Genomic DNA, 15,793 nt, shown 5'->3' on the forward strand with positions numbered 1-15,793 from the left:
TGGAGAAAAAGGAAGAAGCGCGGCACAACCTCAGAAACGAACAGTCGGCGACGGCGACGTTTGCGTACTTCGTGGTGAGGGCGAATCATAACAAAAGGGAGAGAAGAAGAAAATACTTATAGGTATGGTGGAGGAAGGATATTTTCGTAAGTCCGCAACGGACGGTGGATGCAGGGGCGAAGACAGACAGGGAGCACTCTGTGATGAGCCTCGGAAATATAACCAGAGGACATTATGGGAAAGGCACGAGCTCGAAATACGAAGCGTCTCCTAAAGGAGTCGCTCCAACCAAGACAAAAGTGTACGGAAGAGCCGGTATAGAGAGATAGGCAGTGCAGGTCAGCAGGCTTCAGGGACATGCGAGGCAATAGTTAGCCCGGGCCGTGCTAGGTACCAAGGCAACTATCGGAGGAAGAGCTACGTGGCCAAGCAAAGCAAGCAAAATGAGCAAAGGCGAGCAGGTTAGCATAAATCTACTAAAACCACGGACGACCGACTAAGGAAAGAAACAAGTTAAGGATGCATGAAGGGGAAGCTAGACAATTATCCGAAGTTCAATACAACCATACGATCAAGTACAATCATGAAAGGTTCAGCATCAACACCCAAAAAGTAAGCGTTACAACACACCGCTCGTCATACTACATCCGGGGGAGAAGGCACTGAGTCAACGTAAGCCGAAGGAAGGAGCCCGGGGTCAGCTGGTGTTGCGTCAGGAGATGCATGAGCAGCAGACATATCAGAGGCAGCAACGGGAGGGGCCTGGGCAGAGATATCCCCGAGAGCTGGATCGGCTGCAGGTGGAGGAGCCTCCAGGAGGAAAAGTCCCTCATCCGCTTCAAAAGAGGGGAAGGTGTCCTGCGGCAATTCCCTGGTCAGGCGAGCTGTGTCCAAGAATGTGGCGGGAGGGGCCGAGTGAAGGAAGCCCTGCTCAAAGGCTTGTCTGACCCCACCAGCAGCCCCGTGACAGAGCAACAAGACCATCCAGCGTCCCAGCTTGTGGAGGAAGAAAGAAGAACGGACGTAGGCCAGCCTGTAGGCCTTCAGCCGCTCTGACTCGCCAGCCCGGTACACTTCCAAACTGTCCCGATTCTCCTCAGCTTCGACGCGGGCCAAGGACAAATCGCCCTGGCCCTGAGACACTGCTTCCTGGGCCTTCACGAGATCCGCTTGCAAGGATTGGAGAGTGGCTTGGCCCGCTTCCCACTGAGTCTTCATGGTTGTTTCTCGGGCAACGGCAGCACAAGCCAGGGCTTGGACGTCGGCCAGCCTCATCTGCAAGAGCTCCTGACCTTGCCATAAAAGCGTCAACTCCTCCGATTGAGAGAGCAGCTCTGCCTCTTTATCCTTCAGCTCAGAGACTGCCGCTTGACGACGATCCACTTCAGAAGCCAAGGAAGACTCACTTGTCTTCAAAGCCGCCTCCAACTGTTGAAGTTTATCAAAAGCAGCATGGGAGATGGTCCGAGCAGAAGCCGCCGACTCCCCAATGGCGCGCAAATAGGCATCCAAGCTTCCCAGACAGGGCTCGGGAGGAGCTGAGGAAGTCGCAGGGTGCTCTAATTCCTGGAGACGTGCCTTGAGCGCCGCGTTCTCCCGCTGAAGCTCGGTCGCTCGTTGTACAGCGCTCAGACTCGCGGAGCAGGTCTGCCAGTAGCCGGAAGAAGAGGAAGGAGGTTACAGAGATACACGGATACAAGGAAACATAGGAGAAGGGACTTACACGACCAGGGAACGAGCAATCTGATCGAATTCCCCCAAAGGAGAACCGCTTTCCCAGAACTGCTGACTGGCTGATTGCCAGGAGATGGCCAGGTCCCCAAAGAAGTTGACCCTACCGAAGATAGGCGACGAATCAGCAGCAGGCGTGTAGGCCGGATCGGTCTCCGAAGGAAGCCTCCATAACGCTTCGAAGGCTGGGTCTGTCGAGGGCAGGTTCGGGGTCGGCATGGCCGAGCTCGGAGGCGCGCGAAGAGGAGACGCGGAGGGCATCAGTAAGTATGGAAGCTGATCGCCGGAGGACGAAGGTGGGGCAGGCAACACACTCTGGATTGACGCCGAAGCAGTCAGGTCCAATGGTGGGTCTGCCACCTCCGGATCAAAGGCCTTCTCCTGGACCAAGCTTGTCTCTTGGGCTGAGCTCGTATCCGAGGACCTGGTGGGGAAAGAAATGCTCACTACACGCTGGCGACGAGGAGGTGGAGGAGAAGTTGCGGTGGCTGGGGCTGTTCTCTTGCCCTTGCGCCTAAGGCGCAGCTTCATAGTTGGCGGGAGAGAAGACGCAGGCTCTGCGGGTGATGGCTCGGCCGCGGGTTGATCAGCGATGCAGGGCAAGGCTGAGAGCTGGTGGCTCAATAAGCATCAGGTCGTCCTCTGCCTCAGAAGCCCGGGGTTCCGAAAGCGGTGAACCGGAGGCGACGGCAGGAGCAGAGGGTAGACCCTGTGTTAGCTCTTCGTTCAGAGCTTGCAGAACGGCCACCGCAGGTGTCTCTTTGCTGGCAAAGGAACGGAGGATTGCGACCGCTGCAAAAATAAGAAGAAAAAGCACTTCAGTTAGCGAAGAGCAGTATACAAAAAGATAATGACTCACCGAAAGGAGCTCCAATTTCGGTAGGGACAGGACTAAGGCCAAAAACATGCAGGATGCCTTCTAGCATCAGCACAGACAGGCGAACCACAACACCTCTTAGCTTATCCGCAGCTGCGGAGCAGGCAGGTTCATGGACATGCGAAGGGAAGTCCGAAGCGAGGAAAGAACACCATTGAGAAGACCCCGTTAAGGGGGCAGGGGGCTTGAGGAAGAAAAAGCGTGACCTCCAGCCTTTATTGGAAGAAGGTAGGTCGTCAAAAAACTTAAGGCCCGGCTTGGCCTGAACGTTGAATGCCCCCGCCTCGGCTCGCCGGAAGGAATAAAAGTGATGGAATAGTCTGACGGTCAAGGGGATCTGGTAAATGCGGCACAAGATGATGGTTCCGCAGACCGCTCGGAACACATTGGGGGCAAACTGAGAGATACCAATTCCACAATACTGGCTCAACTCAGAAAGAAAAGGATGTAGCGGGAAGCGAAGACCGCCTACGACCTGATCCTTAAATACTGTGATAAACCCTTCGGGGGGAGAAGAAGGATGTTCGTCTGTCAAAGGAAGGCGAAACTCATATGCCGGGCCTACCCCCAGGTTGGATTGCAGTGCGGATAGGTCATGGTGGTCTAAATCAGAAATGTAATGCGAATACCAGAGGGGGTCCTTACCATCCATGGCTGTGAGGAGCAAGAAGGCAAGGAGGATGAAGACAAGAAGGGTCACAGGTCAGGCGTAAGCAGGAAGACGAGGAGCTGCACTGCTAGAAACGACCACGAACGAAGGGAGGAGGAAGATGGCGAAGCGTCGGGGTAAGGAAGGCGGACTGCCTTTAGGGTTTATAAAGCCCATTCATTTCTAGGAAACATCGAGAGTTGAGCCGCATATCTTTTTGGGGCAACGTGCCTCAACGCCGTCGGATGGGAAATAAGCGCCGAAGGGTGCAAAAGGGTTCAGATGCTGACGTCAGGGGGCGTGCGCAGTAAAGGCGCCAGACAGGTGTCATCGCGAGAAGGAACGCATTAAAGGTCGACAAGGCAAGGTAATCATGAAGAGGCGTGGCCTCAAAGAAAGAAGCATTCTTCGTGAAAAGCTCGAGGCTAGGCGGGAAGTTTCATGAAGGTGCAGAAGCCAAGCAATTTAAAAAGGGCCGTAGGTAAGACGGGACAGCGGAAGCGATTGCCAGGCCAGAAAAGTAGCAAGCAGGTCTGCGGGGATATTCATCGACCGAGCAAGTAGCTCCGCATAGGTAGCCCTGATCCGAGCAGCTGACCAGGCGCGTCGCGAGAATTGCAAGGTCATCATAAGATGCAAGGGCGCTGTGGGCCAAGGGTGGAGTAAGGTTTCTACGCTCCCTCTCTTATTCTTAATTCTATACCATACGTGATGCAATTGCAGGAAGAAACACGATGCAAGTGAATAAGCCAAAAGCTAGCAATAGCGACCAGAATAACCAAAGCAATGAGGCCGGCGTAGGCAGGACGGATGGAGGCGAAGAAGAGTGATGCATTTAGACCTGTGCCGTTTGAGGATTATTACTGGTCTTGGACCAGCGCCATCGCCACCGGTCTCGGACCGGAGTATTATTACTGGTCTCGGACCAGCGCCATCGCCACCGGTCCCGGACCGGAGTATCCAGACACTCGCCTCAGTGCGAGTTATAAGTGAGCTCTGCTCTCACGCCCAACGATTTTTTAGGTCGGCTCCCATGCGAGAATTATAAGTGAGCCTCGCGCTCACGCCCAACGACATTTTAGGTCGGTAGTCCCAGACTCTCGCCTCAGTGCGAGTTATAAGTGAGCTCTGCTCTCACGCCCAACGACCTTTTAGGTCGGCTCCCATGCGAGAATTATAAGTGAGCCTCGCGCTCACGCCCAACGACCTTATCGGTCAGGCCCATGCCTCAGGTCGAAGTTATAAGTGAGCTCTGCTCACGCCCAACGACCTTTAGGTCGGCTCCCATGCGGGAATTATAAGTGAGCCTCACTCACGCCCAACGACCTTTAGGTCGGTAGTCCCAGACTCTCAGGTCCAAGTTATAAGTGAGCTCGCTCTCACGCCCAACGACCTTTAGGTCGGCTCCCATGCGAGAATTATAAGTGAGCCCACGCCCAATGACTTTTAGGTCGGTAGTCCCACTCTCGCCTCGGTCAAGTTATAAGTGAGCTCGCTCACGCCCAACGACCTTTAGGTCGGCTCCCATGCGAGAATTATAAGTGAGCCTCACTCACGCCCAACGACCTTTAGGTCGGTAGTCCCATACTCTCGCCTCGAGTTATAAGTGAGCTCTGCTCTCACGCCCAACGACCTTTAGGTCGGCTCCCATGCGAGAATTATAAGTGAGCCTCACACGCCCAACGACCTTTAGGTCGGTAGTCCCAGACTCTCGCCTCAGTGCGAGTTATAAGTGAGCTCTGCTCTCACGCCCAACGACCTTTCAGGTCGGCTCCCATGCGAGAAACAAAAGTGAGCCCTGTCCTCACGCCCAACGACCTTTTCAGGTCGGCTCCACGCGGGGATCAGAAATCAACTCCTCTGCGAAAATCATAAGCGAGCTCGGTGCCTATGCATAACTACCTTTCTGAGAGATGTGCCTCAGCTTGAGCAGAGCGTTTTCCATAATCAGGTCAGCTACATCTGACTTTACTTTGCGCGAATTTCAAATATGCAGCAAATACGCAGGGCAAAGGATGCGGAACGTCATCTACCCTACTCCTAGGGCGTCAGCATCAACTACGAAATCAGGTTTCACGCGTTCATTACAGTTTTAAGTCTTAAGCAATATGTCGGTTTTATTATCCAAAATTCATACATAAAAAGGAAGCATGAAGCAATTTTTGACTCTTACATACGGACCAGTTCCTAAAAAATACTTGCTAGATGAAAATTGAATAGGAAAGACCATGTCGAAAGGAGACAGATATACAAACGCCGCAGCACAGTCCAACAAAAAGGTGATACAGCCAAGGCCACAAGCAGGAACGCTGTATGACAAAGGAGCCACTGAGACAACTATTCCCCAGGCCAGCTTTGACTCGTGGAAGGAATTGGCCCTGGGGAATGAGCACTCCCGTGTGAAGACCTGTCGGGAGAGTCAGGGGCGTTCACAGCTCGAGCCAGCTCCGCGCGTAAAGATCTGATGACCGCTTGCTGCTGAGTGATGGTGGCGTTGCTTATCCTCGAGGCCCGCACGGAGGAGGGAGAGCTCCTTTTCATGCTCTTGACGCAACTGTTCCTGGAGACCAAGTTGACGCTGCAGGCTAGCCTGGCACTGCTCCTTCCTCGTCTTCTCCACATCCACGCAGTACTTTGCAAGGCGATACTGGTCTTCCGTGGAACGCAGAGCAGCTACCTGGCGATCTCGATCCTGAGACACGCGATTTAGCTCGCGCTCTCGCGAGACAAGTAGCGTGGTGAGTTCGTTTACCAGCGTTTGGGAGGGTGGTTGGTCAACTTCCTGAGAAGAGGGAGGAGAATGCATTGTGTGGGGAAGCGGTTGGGGGAACGCAGGCAAGACAGCGTAAAAAAGAAGGGATAGCAGGGAGAAGCAACCTTAAGGCTCCTTATAAAGAGGAGTAGCAGCTAAGTCAAAGCAACTGCGGGGGTGCGACGCCCCAAGCTGCTAGCGACGCAATAAATGAGGCACGGCACCCCAAGCGACGCGACACAAAAGTCGACGCCTAAGGCAGGGCGCGCAGAGATATGCTGAGGTCATAGAGATACGCAGAGGTAGATAACCAGAGATACGCTGAGATCATAGGGATATGCCGAGGTCACAGAAATGTGCGGAGGTCTAGTCAGTCAGACTGTCGTCCTCCTTCGACTAGACTTGAGGGGGAGGCTTGTGATACAGTTGGTAATGGAGGGGCCCAAAGAGGAAAGGATTAGAGGAGTCAAAAGCCAGGTGACGGTCAAAAGTCAAGAGGAGGTGACAGTCAATAATCATGGCGACTTGGCGGTCGGAAAATCAAGTGGAGGGGGCAGTCAGAGTTCAGCATGGGGGGTAGCCAAGGGTCAGACAGACTTGTTGATTGTGAGAAAAGATGTAAGAGAATGAGAGAGAGCCAAGCGGAAGTAAATCGGGATCGGCAGAGCCAGGAGGAAGCAAATTGGGATCGGCAAAGCCAGGAGGAGGCAAAATGGGGATCGGCAGAGCCAGGAGGAAGCAAATTGGGATCGGCCGAGCCAGGAGGAAGCAAAATGGGGATCGACAGAGCCAGGAGGAAGCAAAATGGGGATCGACAGAGCCAGGAGGAAGCAAATTGGGATCGGCAGAGCCAGGAGGAAGCAAAATGGGGATCGGCAGAGCCAGGAGGAAGCAAATCGGGATCGGCAGAGCCAGGAGGAAGCAAATCGGGATCGGCAGAGCCAGGAGGAAGCAAATTGGGATCGGCAGAGCTGAGCAGAGTCAGCTCGATCTACAGGTTTACGGTGGAGGGCCAGGAAATACAAAGTGCAGAGGCAGGTCACAATGGATCGGAGAAGCTAAGTAGTGCGGGTGCGGAGAATTTCAGCGGTCCTGCGAGAATAATCATTACATTCCAATAGTGCAAGCGAAGGTTCCTGAAACGAAAAGATGCCCTCACAACCAGTAACAGCCTGCCAGCTGTCTCTCGCTACAAGACAAAACCTATGCGCAAAGGCGGAGGTCCCTAAACAGAAAGATGCTTCCACGACAAATGGCGATACGACAAGTGTCCGGGACTAGACGACAAAGCCCAGCGTCTAACGTTTTCTGACAGGATGGCAGGTTCTACGAGGGACAAGGCATAAAAGGGGAAGAGATCCCTCGTACGCAGGTACGCGCACACACTCCCTCGTCACTTTCTTCCACAACTGTTTTTTCTTCTTCTCTCTGCTTTTTTCTGGGGAAAAAGGACCTGACTTGAGCGTCGGAGGGCCTGATCCGGGGACTTTTTCCCTGGGTTTCGGTCTCTAACGTGAAGGGGGAGATCGTCTGAGTGTGCGCAGGGTCCTGCAGCAGCGTCAGCCACCCGTGGGAGCCGAATCACCTGCGACTTCCCGTCAACAATCGGGACACCTCGACCAGCCTCCGTCCGACTCAGCCTCCGGACAGAATCAATATGCAAGTTAGATCCTATTCAATTTAAGTCAATACTAATGAACAACTTATTATAGTAATAATTAACTATAAATAAGATCTTGTTCGCTAAGGTCAACATTAGTAGTAGTATATTATACTCAACTTTTAATATAAATGGACTTAAAAAACTTTAAATTAAAAAAAAAAAAATTGAATCGACGGGATCACTAGTGCAAATTATATTTATTTGATATATTTTTATATTACGTTGTAATGGAGGAAAGAAAGAGTACTTTGACAACTAAGTGTATCTAACAGTGTAATTTAGATAGTTGTTAGACTTTAAAATCAAATGCGGCAAAGAAAATAGGATAAAAATCAAAAGGTATTTTTTTTTGTTTGAATATATATAGTAAAAAAAACAAGGTTTTAGCATCCCATCTAGTCATTTTACATTTTACTTTTGGTGTTATTGTAATAACTATAAATTCATAATTGCTATATAATTATAACAGTTATGAAGCGTAATTTATATAATATAATATTAGAACATCTACATCAATTATTCTATTCAAAAATTTTATCTAAAATTTTAGATAGGATAACTAAAAATCATTTACATCAGCTATCCTATCTATTCCCTAAATTTATATTTGAAGAATAATGATTCTCTACATTTAGAGAATGAAATATCTATCCTAAAAATAAAATAATATTTTTTTCAATATCTCTCCTTTTATTTATTTTTTCAATCTCTTTCCTATCATTCATTCCATAAATATAATAATAAAAAATATAAAAGAAAGAAAAAATAATAAAAAATTAAATATAATAAAATTTCTAGGATAGTTAATATAATATATAGTGAAAAATGATGTTTAAATTTAATAAAATAAATTATTTATCCTAAATTTGAAATATAATGATAAGAAACTTATATGAATACTCTTGACTGATGTTGATTGAAAATAAAATACTAATTATGATTTATGATTTGTAACTACTTAATATAAATTTAATCAAAGTAAATTAATGTGGAATAATATTGATAGTTATATAATTACTTTAATATTTGATAAGAGTTAAAATATTATTATAATATAATATTGATTTTCCTCGCTATATAAGAGTGATGTCAAATAATTTGGCATCGTAATAGTACAAATTTAAACTGTTATAACAATAACGTTAAAAATAAAAATAATTTTGAAAAATAAAATATAAGAGGAGATTCTTTTGATGATTTTAATAAAGAGATGCTTCTCGTGATTTTCCCCCGAGAAAATATACGTTTAGGAACTTAGTGGAATACGAAAGATTTGGGCAACTGCTTTTGTCGAGGCACCAAGTGGTCAAAGACAAAATCCCTCTCGTGCCCTCGTCCATCCGTCCCAGAATCAATATGATAAAATAAATTATAATAACTCAACAAAGCCTTTTTGTCGATGCACCAAGTGACAAAAGGTAAAATGTTCGTCCCTAGTATTCCACCAATTCATCCCACTATCAATATAAAGAAGGTAAATTATAATAACTGAGGAGACAAATATTATATGAGTTATACAGGGTGCAGAGATTTACGTTCCATAAATCGTAAGTTCGATCTTAAAATCTCATATGACAAATAATCATCCTGTTACCATCTTAGCTATCTCTGTTGGCTGAGATGTCGGATTCGAGTTTTTTTATCAACTCTTTATTCGTCGGATTATTGTTGAATGAGGTGTCTTGCATACGTTCTTACCAATACAATGATACTGAGACTCCTCAAAAAATTTCTTCGGGGTTTTATGGGGTATGAGGCTGCGAAGCGGTCAACCCAGTTACTATAAAAAATTTACTCTATCTTAGTTTTGTTCCCTTGGGACGGTTTAGTGGCTAACACATGAGATATTGTTACTATGAGGTCTAAGGTTTAAATCTCGGCAAAGCCGAGGTAAATACCTCCTTTATGTACTAGTCATTATTTCAAAGGCTAGTAGCCGTCCGTAATTTACCTTCTTCGTATTGACCCCTTGGGACGGTCTAGTGGCTAGCACGTGAGGTGTTGTCACCATGAGATCTGAGGTTCAAATCTCGATAAAGTGAGGTAAATATCTCGCTTATATGTTAGTCATTATTTAAAGATCAGTAGTCGCCCGTAATTACATTCTCCGTGTTAATCTTTTGGGACGATTTAATAGCTAGCGCATGATGTATTATTAATTTACATTCTCCGTGTTGACTTTGGAATACATTATTTTGCCATCATGAGAAATGAACACAGATCTCTTGGACCACTTTTTTGTGGTCCAGGGGATGTGACACTTGTATTTATGGTCGGATTGTGGCCGTGATTCGACTGCAAATCATTGCGATTCCTTCTTGGGTTCATCATCCCCATCAAATTATAATTTTTGTTCGGAACGGACGATCGGAGGCCGCCCGGAGGCCTCCGATGGTGAATAAATGATCAAGTTACTGGGCACCGAGCGAGAGTATTCTCCGGACGACCTCTGGCCACCCGCTCCGAATAAAAATTATAACCTGATAGGGATGATGAATTCAAGAAGAAATCGTAACTATTTATGACCGGATCGTGATTATGATCCGATCATAAATACGAGTGACACATTTTCTGGATAATAAAAAATGAACCAGAAGATTTTACCTCGTGTAAAATATATTGAATTTTAATTTATGATCTAAACGATAATATCTAATATTTTAATCATCTCACCATTCGGAGAGGACAGTTTCGTCAATGCACCAAGACGGCACGGCAAAACAGAAGGGGAGAGGGACAGAGATAAGGCGAGAAGATCTTCCTCGTGATACCTCTCGATTCCCCCTACGCATGTACACCAACATCACCATCATCCACCACTCACCGCCATGTAGAGGAGGAGCATACAGAGCATATATAGAGCATATACAGACCATATAGAGCAAGAGCAACAGCGACAGCTACAGCCAAGAGGAGAGAGTGAAGGAGAGGGAGCTGCTAACAGACTACGATAAAGGCCACGGCAGGGCCGACCAAATGGCTGCGACAGGATCTCCTTGTTTCCTTCTCGAGACGATTCTCTCTGCCTTTCTCTCTCTCTGCTACTCCTTTTCTCTGGGCTTTCTCGGCTTCCCTTTTTTTGTTGTATGTGCTTGATTCGGCTGCGCCGCTCCCTCTCTGCCTCCTCCTCGGCGTTCCGTTTGGCCTTGTTCTTCGACGGCGAATGGCGTCCTGTAAGGACAACGAGCAGGACCAGCGCGTCCATGGAATCGCCGCTGCCATCCGCGTCGTCCCCGATTTCCCCAAGAAAGGTCCCTCCCTCCCTCCTCCTGATCATCCTTCCATCTGCTTGAGAGAGAGAGGAGAAAAAAAAAACTCTTTTTTTCTCACAAAAAATGGATTTTGTCTGCGGAAACTCGGGAAATTTCCATTTTTGATCATCAATGTTTCTACTCGTTCACTCGACTGAACGCAGGAATCATGTTCCGGGACATCACGACGCTTTTACTTAATCCGAAAGCCTTCAGGAACGCCGTGGACTTGTTCGTGGAGCGGTACCTGGGGAAAGATATCACCGTTGTCGCTGGTGAGTGGTGATTTCCTTCGGCTTCTTTGAGTTTTCTTTCGATGGCAAGCGCCGCGCCCCCTTTCTTCTCACTCGCCGGTCTTGTTCATGTGAAAATGTCTTTATCACTCATCTGTGTGTAGTTGGCTGGCAAACAGAGAAATGCTCTACTTTTCATCATTCTGCTTTATGTTTGAGGAAGATTATCCATGGTACTTTTCTTGACTGGATTGCTACCATGAACCATAACTATGACCCGCTGTGTCCTCGATCAGAGCTTCAAATTCTAGCTCTGTTTGTGGGACTGGTGGTCTTCACTCTCCATCCAGGCAGAGGTCCATTGTTTGAGGGAAACTGTCTAAAAGGAATGGGCCTCTATATTCTGTCTCTGTGCTCTTGCTGAATGTGTGGATTTGGTTACTAACATCAACCAATCTCCTTTGTCGACTGAAACTCGACAAACCATAGATGTGAAAACTTCTATGGCTTTTTCTTGTTCTATTTGTGATTGTTGCTAATAAGATCTATATCTTATTAGACCTTTCCAATTAAATACTATTCTGTTAACTACCCTTCGATCAATTCACAGGGATTGAAGCTAGAGGCTTGATATTTGGGCCACCAATTGCTTTAGCAATTGGTGCAAAATTTATTCCATTGAGGAAGCCAAAAAAATTACCAGGTATTTGACCTTTTTATGAGCAATAAAAGGACTAGCACATGAAACAATATATGTAGATTTAATGATATCTTCAACAAACATTGCTTGTTCCTCGACTTAGGTGGTGGTTCGGACAAAACTATATCTTCCAAGATAGTGCCTAATTAGCTATTTCTGTCCATTGTAGAGATCTTTGCATGGTTACATGGTTGGGTCATCTTATCGTATTATATGTACATATTGTTGCGCAGGTGAAGTCATTTCTGAGAAGTATGATCTGGAATATGGAAGTGATTGTCTCGAAATGCATGTTGGCGCAGTCCAACCCGGAGATCGTGCTCTAGTAGTTGATGATCTAATAGCAACTGGAGGAACACTCTGTGCTGCTATGAATCTACTCGGTACGTGGCTTAAACAAGTTGATGTGCCATCAATATTTCTCTAACATGCTTTGAATAATAAAAAATTTATCAAAACTCGTATATTTTCTAATGTGTGCCATGAATTTGCTTGTCTGTAAATTTTTGTACCAAATTCTTACTGCTATGCAAATGACTTTTCGATCTCAACTGGCAACAATGTTCTTTCCAATTACTGAAATGGAAATCCACAATCTACTGCATTTCACCAATTAAGTTAGCCCTCATTGTGATTCACTGATCAATAACTAGTTCTTGCATTGGTGTGCTTGAAGAAAATATAGATGCATCCATCCTTTTTCAATTTAGAGTGCTAGATAATCAACATTCTTTAAAGATGTAATAAAGTGTTTATGTGCTATGGCTCTGCGGTCCTATTTGCCCAATATTCGTGCCATTCGTTTTTGCTCTCATTAGATTCAAACGTTTGTTCCTAGGCTGACTAATTGTTTCTTTGGTGTCCAAAGGCTACAAATTTGAATTTGCAACAAGAAAATGACATAGAAGAAATTGGTTTGCATAGATTCGATATCTCTTGTAATGTGCCAATTAAGTAGTTACTTATGGTGTTCGTGTAGATAGCATGGCTAACATGTAGATCAATTTTTCAATGGAAGCTAACAATTGAACTGTGAACACAGATAATGTCAAAATGCTTTTGTGTTCATGGCGACTTGTTTCACTATATTGTACAAGAATATATTTTATATTGTAGCAAGTAAATTATGAACTCGATAAAGAAAGTTGGTACTGTACTAAGATTTCCTCACTTAACATGATTTATGGGGTTCACATGCTGTCTTTCTCTTCTACATGTTCACAATTATCTTGTGTACCAATCGTTCTAAATCTTGTATTTCGATGCTTACAGTCATTAATTAATATGCGAGGTTATTATATGGCACGAACATACTTAGATGTTTTGCATTGACCTCTTTGTAAAATGATATCGTTGAAAATCTGATTTTTGGTTCATAGGAATGATGGTTGTGACTTGCGACAATTGGCAATCTCAAAGTGTGTAATTGTTTTCCTCAAAGCTTAATTCCCCCCTTTAGGATGTGATGAGAACCTTGAAGGGGAGCTTTGGCGCAATGGTAGAGTTGTTGTTGCGTGACCTGGTGGTCATAAGTCCAAGTTGCGGAAATAGTCTCTTGGTAAGGTTGCGTATAATAGACCTTTCCCCGGGACCCACATTGGTAGGAGCTTCGTGCATCGAACTTCCCTTTATATGATGAGCACCTGCTCTCTTTTATGTCTTGCACTACTAAGAAAGTGCCTCTAGTATCTTGACTTGAAAATAAGGTTACTAGAGTTCTGCCCCATAAATTGTGTAATTTTAGCAGTTAAAAGCTTCATGTGCAGAGAGGGAGAAGACCCTGCTCGAGAGCAGGCTATTAGTATCTTAGAATTTTAACTTAATTTGAGTGTCGTGGTCCATCCCAGCCCTTCGTCCTTTTATAGATAGGTAGACCCTTGAATGACATGTGCCTCGTAGATGGCAACTACTCGAGTTTGATATGGGCAATTGCATCACTTGGATGATTTAAATTGCATTAGTTTTAAGGCATTGGTTTGCTCGAACTTGTTGGTTCATCCAGTTGCACAACTCAGCTGACCTATTTTCTCACACGGTTATAAAATGAATAGGTGCTTAGAAATAGGCGACAATGTGTTCATGCAAAGTGTAAATCCTTGAGATTTCCGTGTAAATCATGCATGTGTGTGCCATTTGGCAGCCGTTATGTGATGTTTGCACTACGTTGCTCGTGTGGATTGCACTTGACATGTCACATGCTTCATGAGCCTGGCTAATGGATTCACCTTTCGAACACATATCACTCCATAGTCAATTCTATATCTAACATTGATTGCTTCTGTTTATAGCGGTTCAACCTCCTTGAATGATAGACGTAGTAAATTATCTTTATTTTTTATTTTTTTTAACATTGTAGCATTCTCATATTCTTTGTTATTGCTCGCATACTGTTATAGTTGTATTTTACATGGGATTTTCGATTTATTCTTTATCTATGTTTCCTTCAGAACGTGCTGGCGCAAATGTGGTTGAATTTGCATGTGTGATAGAGCTTCCAGAACTTAAGGTGTGTCGTATCGTTATCGTTATTATTTAATTAGAATGCTATTAGATCAGTGGTTCCTCTGTAACACTTCTATTGCTTGATCGATGTAGTTTGAACAATATTATAATGTTTTAATCTACAATTACTAACCCTTTTGTATACAAGTATAAATTCATTTTAGCTCTCCATGTTGGAATTCTTTAATTGTGTTATTGTCGACAGTAATTAATGATTCTACCAATTCTACTCTATATTATTGTGTATTTTAGAGTTGTTGTGGCTGTGTTAAACTATATTGTCAATAGTAATTCTGTTTGTTGTTTCTGTATATTCTCAGTTTTAACTCGTTTTCGGTGGATTCATCGTCTGAAAGTTGTTTTGAGGTTGGATAGGGTTTCGGTTGCTTGAAATGAACATGTTAACTGACTATAAACTTTGAAATTTATTTTCAGGGGCGAGATAAGCTAAAAGGCAAACCGTTGCATATTCTGGTGGAGTCCCGTTGAGTCTTCCGCTTTCGCTCTATTAATCAGCTGGGTGTCTACTTCGTCGGCTCTAAGCATTTGAGTATTGGGAGAAGCTCTGGATTGGTTATCGTAGCATTGAATTTTGATGAGTTTGTTGTCTGGTTTCTTCTTCATCTTTGGTTTCACAAAGTTTCTGTTGGAACTTCACTCTAGATTTTAGTAAAAGTGATCCTTCAAATCTATAATCTTAGTTTGTAAAAGTTATCCTTGAAATCTATAATCTTAGTTTCTTCCTTGGTGAATCTTTCATCCAAAGAAAATTAGATGTTTTTATCACCAATTACAATGTCTGATTGTATTCGTCTTCCGCTATGCTTGTGTTCGTGATTTTGTTTTTCGTCTCGTCGATAGATGGGTATCGATAGATGAAGGTTAAGAATCACATAAAATCTGGGCTTGAACTTAGTTACAAATTGATTTCATTAAGAATCACATAAAATGTGGGCTTGAACTTAGTTACAAATTGAATGAAATCAACTGAGAATTTTGAAATTTTAAGAAAATGTATGTTATCGGTTTGGTGAAGGAGAGCTTGATATAAAAGTAAAATTATTGTTAGGAGTGGATATTCGATTAATTTTGTTCATAAATTAATTAAAAATTAATTTAATATTGATTAATTAAATAGAATTAAAATTTTACTAAAGTTGAATGAATAGAATTAAATTAAAAATTAATTATTTTAATTAAATTAATTAAAATTATTTTAAAAATAATAAAAAAAATTTATATAAAATTAACTGAATTAATTGAATATTGACCTTATCACCATGTTGAGGTCACCAATTCAAGTTAAATAATTTTCTTGCAATGTAAGTAAAATTGTCTATTTATGTATTGACCTGAGCTTTGTCCAAGCTACTAAATGTTAAGTTTTGTCATCGTTCATTAATTAAATGATTAATATTTGTCAATAACATTTATG

The 15,793-nt window shown here is 44.3% G+C and overlaps 1 protein-coding gene across 1 annotated transcript; it reads left to right on the plus strand.

The window, feature by feature from the left end:
- The first annotated feature begins 10,434 nt into the window (after positions 1-10,434).
- On the plus strand, positions 10,435-15,110 carry LOC122025026 (adenine phosphoribosyltransferase 3-like). Its single transcript, XM_042583783.1, has 6 exons — positions 10,435-10,923; positions 11,088-11,198; positions 11,767-11,859; positions 12,090-12,239; positions 14,304-14,362; positions 14,794-15,110. The coding sequence occupies exons 1-6, from the start codon at positions 10,836-10,838 to the stop codon at positions 14,845-14,847; spliced, it is 555 nt and encodes a 184-aa protein (XP_042439717.1). The 5' UTR covers positions 10,435-10,835; the 3' UTR covers positions 14,848-15,110.
- Positions 15,111-15,793: the final 683 nt, after the last annotated feature.

Source organism: Zingiber officinale, chromosome 9B (genome assembly GCF_018446385.1).
Source record: "Zingiber officinale cultivar Zhangliang chromosome 9B, Zo_v1.1, whole genome shotgun sequence".
In the NCBI taxonomy this organism is placed as follows: Eukaryota; Viridiplantae; Streptophyta; class Magnoliopsida; order Zingiberales; family Zingiberaceae; genus Zingiber; species Zingiber officinale.